Here is a 13,405-nt window from a genome sequence, read left to right as displayed (position 1 = left end):
CTTTTTCACACCACTGTATGTACAGCCATCATGTACAGCCATCATGCCAAGGCTGTAGATGCATGTATCAGGATGTTAAAACAATGTATGCTAGTCTGATGAGTAATACTTTCATTTGCACAATGTGATTGGCCAGGTGCATGTGTGTTGTTTACTCAGGAAACACCAGTGTAATGCAATACTGTGTCTGTATCAGACAGACAGGCAGACAGACTGGAGGTTGCTAAACTGGTGCTACTCTGGTTTAACCCATAGTTATGCACTGCTGCTGCTGTTGTTGCTTTGTATTTATGTGTCATGTAATGTAATATTTTCATTACATTGAATACTTTGAATATAGCAAGAATGGCAGCAAAGAAGAAACTTTGATCAAAGAAAAACAATGATGTTGATTGAAATTCTGCAGGATTAGCCATCAGATAACAGATGTAGTTATTTGTGTCTCACACCTCTGGAATATTATTTGTCCAGAAGAAGAAAAGATGAGAGCCACTGTAGAGAAGTATTGAAAGTAGTAATTAATATTGCTATGTATGAAACCAAAGTATTAACTGGTGTCTGTATTAGTAGTGTTTATGGACACCATGAAATGTGTTTTAGCACATTTTATTCCTCTTCTAAAACACATGAATAAAATTACATGATAACACGACTCTAACTTTCAGTTGACAGCAATTTGACGTAAAAGGTTTCATTAACTATATAAAGTAAAAGATGAGTTACAGATTTGATTTATTTATTCAAGCATATTTGTATTGCTAAACGAACTTGCCTCTCTCAATATGGCGAACGCCCTGACGTATGTCTTCTACTGAACAACGACGCTATAGAAACTATTGCGTCTATCAACCAATCGGGAAGCAGTTTACTGGACGCACTGCAAAAGCCGTTGCTATTGATACAGACTACACCAACATCAATTTTAGCTGGCGTGTTTTTTTGTAAAAATGAAGTTTCTTACACGGTGGTAAGAGTTTGTTGAAATAATTTCTTTTGTTGGCACACATTTTATTTTATGTGTTAGTATCACGCTAATTTTACGTTGTTTCGTTGAAAAATGTTCGAGAAGTTTGTGTGTGGTGGTGAACAACTCGATTTAAGTCAACGTTTGTTACAGTTAGCACAAGAGGACCACAGCAACTAGTTAAAACCATTTTGTCTTTCTGTATATTTTAAAAAAAGCAAATTTTTATGCACATTTTTTGGCAGAACGCTGAACTTTTCTGTTGATAAAAAGGCTTCAATTTTGCGGTAGTAGCTTATTTCAATATTACGTTCTTAGTAACATTAGCGCAGCAAAGACGTTTTTAATTCGAAAAACATTTACAGCACCTGTGACTCAGCCTATAGTTTGAAGCTATAATTTTACAAACAAATGTTGCTTGCAACCGAAATTAAAAACAATCATTTGTATTAATCAAATGATTAATACAATCATTGGTATTGTATTATAAATAATTGTATTTGTAATATATAGGGGTGTATATCTCACACCCCTATAACTTTTAGGGGTGTAAAAGGAAGTGCTTGTGTGTCTGGTTGTTTGTAGTTTGAAAATTGTACTGTCTACACAAGGCAACAAACATACACTTTTCCAGCTCTTAAGAGGTAGTAGACAGATACTTATATTTTAAAAGTTTGGGGTTGGGAGAACGGCTAATTATTTTCTGTGCTGTGTTAACCTCTCTGGAGAGTCTCTGCTGCTGATTAGCTGGAATTCATCTTGCTATGTATTACAAATTGTTTTGCAAGAATTAAATAACGTACACCATGTTTTATTTTGCAGGTGATTGTGCTACTGAATTCATTCAAAATGAAAGCAGTTCAGCTTCAGCAGTTGATCTCTAAGCTTCGCAAACAGAAAGTCCTGGTAAAGGATGACAAGCCAAGACGGGTGAGCAGATCCTGCTGTTTCTGTGTGTTTTATTTGTCAACTGCAACATCAAAAGTTAAAAACACTGCATATACGTATTTGAGTTGGGTTTTCCTGATGAGTTCTCATGCTCACTGTAATCAGTGACCTGCATTTTGGATATTGTCCAATGCTTTTAAAGAACCTTCTTAAAATGCCCAATTGCCCTAATAATTAGTTTGGCTCCTTATTGAAAACAAAAATCAATCCTTGACTGCAGTGGCAATTTTATGCCTGTGTTTTATCCTGCTTCTTTTATGAATGTTCTCAGATTGATTTAATATCCATATTCAACTAAACATACAGTATGTGTCTCTGTGTATTCGGATTTCCAGGTAGTTAAATGGCTAAAGCTGTTTTAGCATCTGACTCTGGATGTGGTTGGTTGGAACAATTTATGTCCAATTTTATTTTTGCCCTCACGTCACAACTTAATAGCCTTTTGAGATGTTGAGTCTCCCAAGCAAGCAAGTGGAAAAGAGTGACTCCTTTTAGCAGGAAAAAACCTTCAGCAGAACCCAGCTCGGTATTATTGGCTATCTGCTGTGAGCAGCTTGGGGTTGATAGAACTGAAAAAAGAGAAAGAAAACACAGTTAAGGTAGCAAAGCATTATCAATGGCACCATCTATGAAAGAGACTACAAACTCAGAAGTACTGAACGGAAAGCATTTTGTATATTAATGATACAACTTTTGGGTAGTCCCCTCTGCTAATTTTGTGGAATAAATCACATTTCCACTCAAACATATTGTTTAACTCCTTGCCTTCCTTCTCTAAAGCAGCTTAATTGCTTCTGAATAGTGTTTTATGAATCCAAACCTGTCGGCTGTTAAATATTGCATTTATCATAAGACTTCCTGCTACATTATTAATCAAGCTGAAATTCCTTTTTGACCTACCCCTGAAATGGGCTAAGTGCAGTTAGATGTTTCTTTGTCTCTGGTACACTGATAAGGAGGTGTCATCAGATTGTGTAGCTTAGGTTTTAACCACAAAATATGGTTGATTGCTCTCACCGAACTAAGCTTTCTTCATTACTGGTGTTTGATATGACATTAAAGAGGCAGCCAGTGCAGACTGGATAATAGACCCTGTTGTGTGATTGCAGATGACTCCATCAGTTTTTAAGCAAGAAATGATGCAGTCCTCAGAGGAGCGCCTGAATAACATCACAGAGGTTTATCTGCCCCTCAGGCTCGAGACTCCAGAAGACAACACCACTCATCGCATGGTAGATGTCAGCAAATGTTGTCATTCCTCCAGACCTTTTTAGTAATAATATACGAAATAAATCAGTTGTAACAGAGTCAACAAAAGACTTGAGATTGGGCCTGATACTTTCCAGCCGGAAAACAACTCTAAGCATACAGCCAGAACAACAGTAAAGTTGTATAGATCAATTCATATTCTTGTGTTAGAATAATCCAATCCAAGCTCTGACCTTCATGGAATTAATCTTTTGCAGGACATGAAAATTGATGTTTGCAGAATGCTCTCTATCCAGTCAAGAAAAGAAACAAAAATCTCAGCTACAAAAAATAACCTGCAAGAAAATAAATCTCTATAGTAGTAAGCAAAGCTGGTAGAGACAGACAAATACTGACTCAAGAAGATTGAATACAACTACATGGCACACCTTTTATTTACTTGTGAGAAATGTGAAAATGTGTCTTTTTTCCAGGAAGAAAATTACTGGAAGACATAATTTTTTAAACTTCTGTTCAAAGTTATGCCCTTCTTTGTGTTGGTCTATCATATGTAATATCAATAATATGATGCACTTTAGGTACCAAATTAGCTTCCATCAGTCAGCAGCTGCTACTTGACCAGAGTACTTTGCTGTCAAAAGTTCATTCAAGGCATTTAAAATTAATAAACACCTCCTCAGCAAATTAAAAAAATTTGCATCTCACCGTGTATGCTTTTCTGTTGACTTGTTAAATATGCAAATCTGAAAGTGACAAATCTCCAATACGGGCCACTTATCCTGCAGTGATAAATGAAAGTCCTGCTGAGTGTACACCAAATAGGTCAGAACAGAAGTAATTCAGATTAACTGTAATAAGCTATGTCGTTCTATATATAGCTTGTAAGATTTAGAGACGTTTAAAACAGGCAATGCTATTTTTAGATTTTTTCCGCTTACTGTCTGAATCCTGGGAACTGCTTTTCTGCTTTCTTTACCTCTTAAAACACAGGTGAAACCACTTCAGATCCTCTCTCTACTGCCTGCATACATATCATTCAGTCGTGAGAATTCTGGAATACTACAAGTTTCTTGTTGTATTTTCCAGGTGCAGATAATCAAGGAACAGAGAAATTACACAGTGAAAAACACATTTGTTTTGCCGGACTCTATCCAGTATTCAGTATTGTAAAACTTGATTAACTGTGAAGTATAATATATTTTTTTAGTTATCTATCTCATGGCTTAAGGTAAGAATGTACTTTTATCAGTATGAATGTCCTATAGTTATTGACTAACCACCCAGAGATGGTCACAGTGGAAAAAAAGAGAAACCTGACATTTCATAAAATCCCCAACTATTTAGCACTTATTACCCTCTAGCTACTTCTTTTTGTTCATTTACTATCATAGTAAGTTAATCACCTGCTTGCATTAATATAGTTTCAGCTTGGTGAGTACTGTTCTCAAAATAATTAAATGCAACATTTTAAAAATGATTTCTGCTCTTCACTAAGAATGTTTATATAACACCAGTATGATGCAGTTAAGGTGGATGATACAGCATGTATGCCATCGCTGAGATAGCATACATATAGAGCAGCAGTTAACATGTTCTGCAGAAACAGAATACTAAGTGTATTAATGTAGTGATGCAGTTCCTTGTATAAGTAGCCATACACTTTAAAATATTTTCTCACTCATTCACAATACAACCACTAACTTCATTTGATTGATTTATATTTTATATGATGGATCAAAACAAAGTAGTGCATATTTGTGAAGTGGAAAGTTGCAAACCTTGCTGTTTGTGCTGCCATTATTTCAAAGAAATAAGTGGTTAACCAGGTTCATTACCTAAATCAAACAAAATAAGTGTCGGTCAGTTGCTGTTTTCTTCGTTCTTGATAATGCTGTTTGTTCACTAATGTTTTCTAATAAACCTTTTAGGCCTTAACAGAACAGCTGCATTTACATTGAGATTAAATAAAAGACCTGTGGACTCTAAATATGAATTACTTTGTTGCATAGTACTTACATAGGGATATCAATCTACAAACTACTGAATGCATGCCGCCTTTTGGTTTTCCTAGTTTATAAAGAAAATGTGGAAACCATTATTTTCCTTTTTCTTCACAAATGAGTGCCATCATATGTTGGCCTATCACATAAAATCCTAATACAAAGGCTTGAAGTTAGTGGGTGTACTGTTTCAAAATGTGTAATGGTTTAAGGTGTATGAATTGTTTTGCAAGACGCTGCTTCAGAAGGAGTTCTTTATGCATGCATGTGTTTTTTCAGCCGGACCGTCCGATTTTCCAGCCTTACCCATCAGAGCTGGTCTTCCAGAACTTTATTCCCTTACAAACCTACAGTTTGCCGCTGCTGCTTCTCAACAATGACCAGGTTTGTTCAAATGAAACCCTGAATCTTTCAAATAAATATGATTGAAAGCAATATATGGCTAAGCGAGTCTTTCAATCATAACATATTTGGGGATAAATGGACAAAAAACACATACTTTTTTAGACTACTTTAAAATAAAAAAATAAACATGTTGTGTCTTATTGTAGCAGTGTTGTGTGCAAATAATGGCAAATAATTGCAAAAGGTAATGGTGGATTGAAACAGATGTGTACAAGCAGGAGTCGATATAAGTAGAAACAAATTCTACTTTGTTTCAGCTGTTTCAGCAATTGTTGTTTTGTTTAAGGTTGCACACCCTGTGAAGTTGGAGCAGGATATTTCAGAACAGTTTTACGTGGTGGGTCCAGAAACTGGAAGAAGCAAAATAGCACCAGGAATGACTGCCAGTTTTATGATATTCTTCACCCCACAGGAGAACAAGGTGCTGTTGCTAATAATATTCACTACAAAATTTATGAAGCAGAAAGTCTTATGTAGATAAAATATTGTGCTTCTGGGAGGATGTATTTGAATTTAGAAAACATTTTCTTGGAGCGTTATGGGGTAGCTGTTTGAGGAGACTTGCTGTCAAGTGTAGAAATCTAATTTCACTGTCATAGTTACTATGTTCTATTTTAAAAGTTATCAAAATGATGTTTTTATATGATGATTATGTCCTGACTTTGAGTTTAGTGGTAAGACTTAGGAATCACATCTCTTTATCTGTGGTACTTGTGACTTCCTTGTAAGCTCAATTTTATCTTTATAGCAAAGGCTGTTTCATGTTTGACTGAGGAGTACACTGTTATTAAATGCCATATGGGTGCTATTAAAATTGTAATTCAATCCAGTTGGATTGTTGGGATTTGGTGTTCAGATAGGTCTAGTTTTATCTATATATTAAAGAATTTTTAAGTGGGTAATAACTAATGTAAGAGTTTTTTTTATTTGAGTAAAATGTGTATATGAACTACTTGTGTCTATATATTTTGCGAGAAAAAAAAGTTTATTCATTTTGTTTGTCTTTTTAATTTTTGTGTTGTCTGTTTTTTTGTCTCAATTTAGGACTACAGCCACAAACTGATTTGTGTTTCTCCAAGAGAACGTTTTGAGATTCCAATTCGTGCCATTGGGCCCCGCGCCATACTTGACTTTAAAGATGAGATTCATTTACCTTCTTGTCTAGTGAAAGCATCCACAGAGAAAACACACTTTGTTTGCAACATAGGCAACTGTAAGGCCAATTTCAAGTTGCACACAAAAAGGTTAGAACTAGTACAACATGGCATGATTTCAAATGAGATATTTCTCATGCATTTTATATTCAAAACAGATGTGAATAAAACTGTTCAAAATGAAAAAAAAAAAATCAATTTTGTTTAGAAAATCTCCAGGAGCTACAGCAGGGGTCTCAAGGGCTGGGATCCTGCACATTTTAGTTCTCTCCCTGGTGGTACCAACAACTTTCTCAGCATGTCAATGTTCTTCTTAGGCCTTCTAATGAGCCATCATTTGATCCAGGTGCGTTAAACTAGGGAGAGAACTAAAACATGCAGGATGCCGGCCCTCCAGGACCCACTTTGGGCACCCATGAGCTACAGTGTCTGGAAATATTGTATAAGATTACCATAATCACAGATTTATGTCTCAATTGTTCATGGCCGATTTTGTTGTTAACAGGCCTTTTTCAGTGACACCCATTACTGATCTTAGCAATGTTGGAGAAGGCATCCAGGTGACTGTGGTTTTCCAGCCCATGACAGTTGGACAGTTCAAGGAAGACCTCATCCTGCAGTACGACACTGGTGAGACTCATTTCAGCTTATTATCAAAATGTCCATTATTTCCAAATATTTTTCTAACTATCCTTTTGAAGTTAACCTTGGTAATATTGAAAATATTCCAAATTGCAATTCAGTGGGAATTATAGCAATTAAAGGTAATAATCTTGAAACAAACAACTATATGCAAGCGCAAATATAACAGTTTTTTATAGACAGAAATCTAAGTGAAGCTAAACTTTAATACCTTAAATCAAAAATACTTACTGTACCTATCTATAGCTACAAAACCTACTTTACTTTATGCAGACCACAGGCTCAAATATGTGTGCTCACTACTCCTGAGCTCTAAAAGTCAACAGTACATTTTATGATATTACTGCATGTGGGGGTATGACCTCTTCAGCACCTTCCTGATCAAGTTCACTTGCATGAAATCTTGTTTAGTTAACATTATGCTAAAATATATATTTTCTTCATATTTATAATCCCTGTTAAGGGTTAGTCTTTTAATATTTTATATTCCATGTTTCTTTCTTCCCATTTGTATAAAGTCCAATAAAAACTGGTTAATTCAGGTGAAATGCTTCCAATGTTGAATTTTGCAGCACAAACGAAAACAAACTTTAATTTTGAGAACATTATAGTGATTTCATTTTTACTGTACTTATTGGAGTTATTTAATCTAAAACAAAATCCTTGCACACTGTAAGAGGTGAACTAAATGAGAGGCAGCACACTTTCAGAGATTGTTATACATTTATTTGACAGACTGTGAAACGTATGTCTATTCTTGTTAAACTTGGTGTCATTTAACATGAATATTAACTCAGAGAGAACTCTCTTATAATTTCGTAACATTAAATATGGCCAGTAAATATAATCTATTTTAATATTAATTATATGTATGAGTGGTCTAAAGGCACAAATTGAGACTAGAAAAATAGTTTGCAGCTTACATAAAATAGAACTGGAAAGGAGAAAATATATTTGCTCTAGTCATGGAGATAGACACCTTAATAAGATTCTGAGACTAGCAATGACCCTAAAGCAAAACAGAGTTTCTGCACACCATCAACACACAAACACCCAAACAGAGATTCACAATAAGAGGAGTGGCAATAATTTCTTTACTGCATGTCAGCTTTGTTAGATGAGCTTTTGGTTTTATTTCCTGTTTTTATGTCACACTATCTTCACAGCCTTACAAATAGATTCCCTAAGGTTATTAACTCACTGTGTAAATGTTCAGCTAATAGCCATGAGTACAAAATTTATTGTTTTGTCTGCATTACTGGCATGAATCTTGGTTACTGTTCTACCTTCAGCCTGCTCTTTTAATACACCTCCTGATGGACCATTTTGAAATCTGAAGTCATCGTAGAAAGCATCAGAGCTACTAAAACACCAAAATCACATAAGGATAGTTTCTGTATCAATATGTTATGTTTTAACTCTACTAGTACAGATTGTATTTTGCAATAAAATCAACAAATTTACGAGATTAAAGCATTGATGGAAACTTTAATCAATGCTTCAATCAACAATTATTACATGTAAGTCAAGTTTATTTGACTAGCTGTCTTTCAGCAACAGAACCGAGAGCCTGAGCTCCATAAGAAGAAGTCCTGTTTTTGGAAAAGGGTCATGGCTAGACTGTAGAAATGAATGAAATACAAATGGAAGTCATTTCAAAGACCTTGTGACATAGAAAGATGTAAACGTGTGTAGGGGTGTGAGAAGTATTTTGTCTTGTGTGTGTTGCCCTGTCAGAGAGTGACAACCTGCCTGCTCTCACCCGATTGAGCAGGTGAATGGATGGATGGATGGATGGATGGATATTGAATGAAAGACCTTTTACCTTTCTGCCATGCTGTGTAAAAGCTTGGTTTAAGAGTTTTGTATAAATTGTTGTCTACAGTGAGAATTTATTTATTTACTTATTTATTTTTACTAAGGAACAGCAACCGTTCATCTCCTAGCTAAATGCTGGTGGCTAAAAATAGTGACTTCAAAACATAAACAGATTAGGGACTGGGATAAATAAGCTCTAGTTCTGACCCAGGCTGGTCACATAAGTCTCTTTGAAAGCTATTTTCAGACTTACTGAATCCTGTGATGTTTTACGCATGCCAAAAAGAAAAAAAATAGTTTAATCATGTTAGCTATGCATCATCAAGGTAGACATATTTCTCCTTTTAATAACCGTGTGTGTGATATACTGCTAATCCTTTTTCTTTTTTATTTGATGGGGAATAGATTCGTTGTCTATCTACGAATCTATTCATAGACAGATTTGTAGATAAAACATGCAAATGTTTTATCTTTACATATTTTAAGTTTGATAACATTTTCTTACAGTAGAGTATGCATAGAAAATATAATATCACTTCAAATTTTAAGTTGTTGAAGCTGAAAACATTCAAATTAGTTTCCAAATTGAAGCATGGTCAGTACAAAATGTACAAAGTGATGAAATGACCAGCACCTGAACAATGCAGAAAAATAGATTGCACAGTTCATCTGTGCATGTTAGTATGTCGCTTTGCATGCACACTGGGACACACTGCGTCATATCTGCTGCTTTCTGTTCAAAGCCACTGCATGTTTAAAAATGTTACAGCTTCCTTTGCTGTCTTATTTTTATTGTGGGATGTTTTCAAATCTTTGTTGTGTCTTGAAAACATCAGACTTTGTCGCTGCTACTGATTTTAAGCACAAGATGGACAGCGCTTAGGGATTGCTGAAGCATTTACTTTGACAGGTCTGCAGCACTGATGGGACTCTGATGGTTGTTTGCAAGCACAGCAAACAACTTAAGAAAAAGCAGCGTACACAAACAAAACATACAGGCGTTCAGAATCAAGCATGTGTGGATAGTTGTACTCTCCCACAAACCTCCTGCGGCATCTGCAGTAATCAATGTATTGAGGGAACTGATGAGCCCTGCTGCTGTGTTCTCAAAGAAATTATGAGGAAAGAAAGCCAGCAGGAGGAGAATGGGGTAACAGAAATCGTGATGAAAGCTGAGCAATAAGTTGTAGCTCTCCCTGCCTGTCAGCTCCTGTCATAACATCACAGTCCTGTGAGATAATTGCTTTTCTCTCTGTATCCCACAATTCTTGTTTCTCTTCCTCTCATTTCCTTCCATCATTCATCGTCCACCTCATATGTTTTGGTTTCTTTTTGCTTCTAGTCAATTGATGATATCTCAACAATTTACAGACATTCCTGTAGAAATAAACCAGCCTTTCTGTGGCTCTATGCCATCATAGAAATGTCTGTTGTAATTAGAAGCAAACTTGAACACTCTTTATGTATTTACTTTTAATTACAAGCAGATTTTACTAATCTACATTTATCTAAATCAAATATTCCTTATCTAACAAAAACTTTATTCACTGTTTGCTTTCTAAATATTTTATTTCATTTCAGAGCATCTCTACAAGTCGATAATAAAAACTTTTTTCAGATTCTAGTCACCTATCACTCCTTATAAAACCTAGCAAGAGATGGATTGGATTCTTTTCTTTATCTTTATTGAGCAAACCTTTAAACCTTAATAGATTTTCTAATTCAAACTTTTACCCTTTTTGAAGGATTTTGAATTTTATTGATTGATCATTGGCTTTTATTATGTTTTTTTTCTGAAACAGCCAGGTGTCTCAGATATCAGAGCTTTAGGTCCACTTGTTTTAAATTGTGGTTTTAGTTATTAACATTCAAGAAAATCTCAGAATGGCTGAGCTTTCTGTTCCCTTTTAAGAAGCAAAATGTTAAATGATTCATTTGAATGAAATTGTGGAAAGGAGCTCATTTAGATAGATGAATGCTATGAAAAAGGCAACAAAAGAAGCTGCTTAGACCTACAGCTGGGATTTAAAAAAAAGTATTTCTTGCTTTGGTCTTATGATTCAAATTGTCAGCAAACAATTTGCTGACTTAATCAGCAAATTAAGTCAGCAAGGAAAATAAAACGTAATTCCCTTGATTAATGAAGATCATTAATGAAAGAATGTGGTGACTGCCTGCAGAACACTGGCTTTTATGTTCATTGAGGTGGGTCAAAAAGACATAGCTGTGTCTGATATTGAATTTGAAAGGCCACGCTAAAATAGAATTCAATTTTTCAATATGTGTTGGAATGGCAATTATGTTTGATTTGTGATTATTCTCCCCATACTGTTCATAATATGAATGCAAATCTACAGTAATTCAATAAATTTGAATATGCGTTCCAATGAGGCTTGTCAGATTAAACATACATTTTGAAAATATTGTTTAATCAGGAATTAATCATGTTTTTGAATAAGCCCACATTTTTGTCTTAGAATGTTTTTTATACATCTCGTGTAATATTCTGATGTTAAATGTGATTTAAACTGGATTGTCTTGGACCTTGCAAATCCAATTCTTTCTCTACTGAACTGAGCAGACATTTATCTAGTAATCTTAGACGTGCTTCAGAAGTTACTCACATCGAAGAGATTTTATCTGTTAAAAAACTAGATAGTGTGTTACAGTGAGAAAAATCACTATCTCTGAGCTGCTTGCAAAAATCTTAAACCTTTTTGATCTTATTAGAAACCACAGAAGCAAAAGGCCACAGCCAAATGTGTTCAATCAGAATTTTGCTTTTGTCGTTACCAGAATAACAGTGTAACTCTGCATGTACCATCTTCAGATGTACCTGCAATAGAATACTTTAATTTTAGTGGAAATTGAACAAGAGACGTACACCAAAACAAGGACTAAAAGAAAATTATTTTGCCTTCATGCGTAAATTGCATTGTCTCTGATTTGAATGTAAACAAAGAGTTACTAAATTTACATGGCTCCTTGTTCTTGGTGGCCTTATACAAAACCTGATTTTGCATCTTTTTTTCCTGGTTGTTGCTTTAATCAAGAACAAACTCAAAAATTAACTTGGTTTACTCAACAGCTATCAACAAAAAAGTATATTCTATCCAAATAAATGTTATAATACTCTACCTTTAGCAGCTAGTCTTACATATTTAGTTAATATACCTTCATTTGACACTTCTTGTAGCCATATACCGTTCTTCGGCACATTCGGTGAACAGTTTCCGCAGGTCGTTGCTTTTAGAGGTGAGATGTCTGAGGGATTTCTTGCATATAGTCTTTTGCGAGATTTGAGCCATTGTCATGTTCCAATGTCTAGTTCTGCTTCAGTTTTAATGATTTTTTTTTACAGTTGTCTCACATTGTCCTCAAGCACCTTCTTATACACCTGAAACAGACAATTTTTTTTATGTATGACTTAAAATTGTGGTCTTTGTTGAAGTTGCTATAATTTATTCATTTTTATATTTCCTTTAATTACATGTTTTTTTAAACATGTAATGAAATTAAAAAATCTTATTTGTTTTGTAAAGTGAATATGGTAAAAATCACTCCATCTCACCTTCTCTTATCAAGCTAATGAAACAATTAAAAAAGATAAAAGCACTGGTTTTACTACTTAAACTTTTAACATGATTGCTTATTTTCTATATCTTTCTCTCAGGTGAATATGTCCACATCAGTTTGTTTGGGACTTCAGAGGAACTGAACATCTGTCTTCAACCTGAGCCTGTAAATCTGAAGAAGACTTATATCTCCCTGACCAGCTCTCAGACAGTATCACTCACCAACTGCAGTGACATTCCTCTTCAGTACCATTGGACAGTGTCGCCAAGTCAGGCAAAAGATGACCTGTCCTTTTTCAGGTTTGGATTAGAAAAAGCATAAAATGCACACAGTCAAGCTTTTTTTACTGCATTCACTTTCTGTCTGTCAGCAGCTTTTTGCTCTTCTCATGAGCCAGTTTTTCCACTTTGGCCCACCTTACTTACACTTTGTATTCCTTTTCACCTTCTGTCCACTCTCCAGGAAGAACTCTGTGCTTCAGCAGGAGGAGGAGAAAAGGGAGGAAAATATACGTCAACCTACTCAGTGTGAGTCTGACCCCAAAGCGATCCATCACCCCCTGCTGCTGTCCCAAAGGCTGCAGGAGAGCAAAAGCCATGCTGCAGAGGTCTGCCCTCCTACACTTTCACTCAACGGCATAACATTGGAGCCAGTGGTGTGTTTGGATTTTCACTTCTTCACTATACTAT

The 13,405-nt window shown here is 35.2% G+C and overlaps 1 protein-coding gene across 2 annotated transcripts in view; it reads left to right on the top strand.

Moving 5' to 3' along the window:
* Positions 1 to 884: 884 nt before the first annotated feature.
* Positions 885 to 13,405, top strand: part of hydin (HYDIN axonemal central pair apparatus protein) — a 72,703-nt gene continuing 60,182 nt past the window's right edge. For both annotated transcript variants that reach the window (XM_028027848.1, XM_028027838.1), the window contains exons 1-9: positions 885 to 967; positions 1,787 to 1,894; positions 3,022 to 3,144; positions 5,401 to 5,505; positions 5,813 to 5,947; positions 6,571 to 6,770; positions 7,186 to 7,310; positions 12,814 to 13,015; positions 13,179 to 13,371. In XM_028027848.1, the coding sequence (XP_027883649.1) occupies positions 1,814 to 1,894; positions 3,022 to 3,144; positions 5,401 to 5,505; positions 5,813 to 5,947; positions 6,571 to 6,770; positions 7,186 to 7,310; positions 12,814 to 13,015; positions 13,179 to 13,371 (1,164 nt within the window). In that variant the 5' untranslated portion in view covers positions 885 to 967; positions 1,787 to 1,813. The remainder of the gene's footprint in view (positions 968 to 1,786; positions 1,895 to 3,021; positions 3,145 to 5,400; positions 5,506 to 5,812; positions 5,948 to 6,570; positions 6,771 to 7,185; positions 7,311 to 12,813; positions 13,016 to 13,178; positions 13,372 to 13,405) is intronic.

The sequence above is a fragment of the Xiphophorus couchianus genome, chromosome 2 (genome assembly GCF_001444195.1).
Source record: "Xiphophorus couchianus chromosome 2, X_couchianus-1.0, whole genome shotgun sequence".
NCBI classification, from domain to species: Eukaryota; Metazoa; Chordata; class Actinopteri; order Cyprinodontiformes; family Poeciliidae; genus Xiphophorus; species Xiphophorus couchianus.
Note: the sequence above shows the minus strand (reverse complement) of the source record. Positions and strands in the feature narration are given on the sequence as shown.